Here is a 2,994-nt window from a genome sequence, read left to right as displayed (position 1 = left end):
TTATTATTATTATTATTATTATTATGTTGAAAACAGCTGAGTAGAATTTTTCAGGTTTCTTTGATGAATAGAAAGTTCAGAATAACAGCATTTATCTGAAATAAAAATCTTTTGTAGCATTGTAAATGTCTTTATAATCACTTTTGATTAATTCAAAGCATCCTTGCTAAATAAAAGTATGAATTTCTATAATCCCACCTCCCAAAAAAATTGTATAGTGTATAATGTTACAAAAGCTTTTTATTTCAGATAAATGCGGATCTTTTGATCTTTCTATTCATCAGAGAATCCTGAAAAAAATTATATTCAAATAGAAAACAGTTATTTTAAATAGTAAAAATAAAATTCACAATATTACTGCTTTTGTTGTATTTTGGATCAAATAAAGGTAGTGTATATTATTCTTATTTTAGAATGAATGGCTGTTATGTAAAAAATATAGTTATCCTTAATGGCAAAGCACTCGTGATGGTCCATCCCGAAGTGAAGAACTGGATCAAGTACGCTCACTTCGAAGAGAAGCACGGTTACATCGCTCGGGCGAGGAAGGTGTTCGAGAGAGCTATAGAGTTTTTTGGTGAGGAGCATATCAGCGAGAGCCTCTCCGTGGCTTTTGCTAGATTCGAGGAGAAGCAGAAAGAGGTATGACTTCCTGCGTTCATGTCCCTTCTGCTGTTTCCTGTTCAGACCTGACCGTTCGCTTTTTGTCTTTTAGTTTGAGAGAGTTCGTGTCATCTATAAATACGCTTTGGACAGAATCCCCAAGCAACAGGCCCAGGAGCTGTTTAAGAACTACACCGTGTTTGAGAAGCGGTTTGGAGACAGGAGAGGAATCGAGGATGTGATCGTCAGCAAAAGGAGGTTTCAGTATGAAGAGGAAGTCAAGGTGAGTAAAGCACGCTTGTATGTATGTTGATATTAACACTGTGTGTGTATATAAATTCAACTATATATATATATATATATATAGATAGATAGATAGATATAGATATTGTTAATTTCATTCTGCCTAGTACAGTATTTTTATGAATGCTTTGTAAATATTTGAATAAATGACTCCTTCAGGAGTATGTTAACCTTACACTATTAGTAACAACAAAATAAACAATTCAATTGTAATTATTTAAATGACCATTAATCCTTACTCAAAATTTCATAATACTTACTCTTAGTTCTGATTAAACAAACATCCTTTTGGTCTTTGTTAAAGCAAGTTGTAGTTTTAGCCTTTTGCAAAGCATCAGTATCTTACTTAATGACTCAGTGTTTCTTATTAACATAATTTTCTGCTGTATAGGCAAGCCCACACAATTATGATGCATGGTTTGATTACCTGCGGCTGGTGGAGAGTGACACCGATGCAGACACGGTTAGAGAAGTGTACGAGAGAGCCATAGCCAACATACCCCCCATCCAAGAAAAGAGACACTGGAGACGCTACATCTACCTGTGGATTAACTACGCTCTCTATGAGGAGCTGGAGGTCAAGGTATGATAGATGTCGGTGAGCTGAAGCATTCAGCATTCATTTGCTTGTACACATTTAGAATTAGAGTTTGATGTATTATGTTTTTGTCTGATTTGTTTAGGACCCTGAGAGAACGAGGCAGGTGTATCAAGCGTGTCTGGAGCTTATACCACACAAAAAGGTAAAACTGTCCTTCTTAATGGTGGTTAAAAACACTATTTACACAACCTCATGTCAGTTTTTAGTGAACCAGTCCTTAAGATGTTAATTCTGCCCCCTTTTTGCAACAGCTGAAAAAAAAAAAAAAAAATTGTGCTTGACACTGTATTTTATCTGTGAAATCCTATATAGGTACCATTTCTAAGTTAAATTTTTATGAATTGTTTTCTAACTATAGCCTATGTTTTTTTTATATACTCAGTTTACATTTGCCAAGATTTGGCTCTTATACGGACAGTTTGAAATCCGACAAAAAAACCTCCAGAATGCTAGACGAGGCCTGGTAAGTGTTTCACTCTGAAACAGATTTATATACTTTTAGACTACTGTTCAAAAGTTTGGGATCAGTAATACATTTGAATACATTTATTCAAAAAGGATGCATTCAATTGATCAAAAGTGACAGTAAAGACATTTATAATGTTGCAAAAGATTTCTATTTCTAATGAATGCTGTTCTGTTTATCAAAGATTCCTGGAAAAAAATCACTGTTTCCACAAAATATGAAGCAGCACAACTGTTTTCAACACTGTGATAATAATCAGAAATGTTTCTTAAGCAGCAAATCAGCATATTAGAATGATTTCTGAAAGATCATGTGACACTGAAGACTGGATAATGATGCTGAAAATTCAGCTTTGATCACAGGAATACATTTTAAAATATATTTACAGAAAACAGTTATTTTAAATACAAATAATTTTTTATAAATTGATTAAATAAATGCAGCCTTGGGAGTATAGGAGATTTCTTTCATTTCTTTTAAAAAATGACCCCACACTTTTGAACGGTAGTGTACTTCCTACACATTGACCTCTGACCTCTCTCCTGTCAGGGCACAGCCATCGGAAAGTGTCCCAAAAACAAACTGTTTAAAGGCTACATCGAGCTGGAGCTACAGCTGAGGGAGTTTGACCGCTGCAGGAAGCTCTACGAGAAGTATCTGGAGTTCAGTCCAGAAAACTGCACCACCTGGATCAAGTTTGCCGAGCTGGAGGCCATCCTGGGAGACACAGACCGGGCCAGAGCCATATTTGAACTGGCCATTGGACAACCACGACTCGACATGCCAGAGGTCAGAACTTCACATCTCTCTCTCTTTACAGTTATTGGTTCCTTCCAAGTTTTTTCCTCCATATTCTCACTATATCATACTATATGAGCCATGAAAGCCTGATGTTTCAAATATGATACTTAAAGGGTTAGTTCAGCCAAAAATGAAAATTAGCCCATAGATTACTCACCCTCAAGTCATCCTAGGTGTATATGACTTTCTTCTTTCAGACGAATCCAGTCAGAGTTATATT

The 2,994-nt window shown here is 35.6% G+C and overlaps 1 protein-coding gene across 1 annotated transcript in view; it reads left to right on the top strand.

Moving 5' to 3' along the window:
• Positions 1–2,994, top strand: part of LOC107704074 (crooked neck-like protein 1) — a 10,331-nt gene that overhangs the window by 3,095 nt on the left and 4,242 nt on the right. The window contains exons 6-11 of the mRNA XM_016506918.1: positions 464–642; positions 716–886; positions 1,298–1,489; positions 1,590–1,649; positions 1,890–1,970; positions 2,523–2,762. Coding sequence (XP_016362404.1) covers positions 464–642; positions 716–886; positions 1,298–1,489; positions 1,590–1,649; positions 1,890–1,970; positions 2,523–2,762 — 923 coding nt within the window. The remainder of the gene's footprint in view (positions 1–463; positions 643–715; positions 887–1,297; positions 1,490–1,589; positions 1,650–1,889; positions 1,971–2,522; positions 2,763–2,994) is intronic.

The sequence above is a fragment of the Sinocyclocheilus anshuiensis genome, unplaced genomic scaffold, assembly GCF_001515605.1.
Source record: "Sinocyclocheilus anshuiensis isolate Anshui unplaced genomic scaffold, SAMN03320099.WGS_v1.1 scaffold534, whole genome shotgun sequence".
Taxonomy (NCBI): Eukaryota; Metazoa; Chordata; class Actinopteri; order Cypriniformes; family Cyprinidae; genus Sinocyclocheilus; species Sinocyclocheilus anshuiensis.
This window is presented reverse-complemented; position numbering and strand designations above follow the sequence as displayed.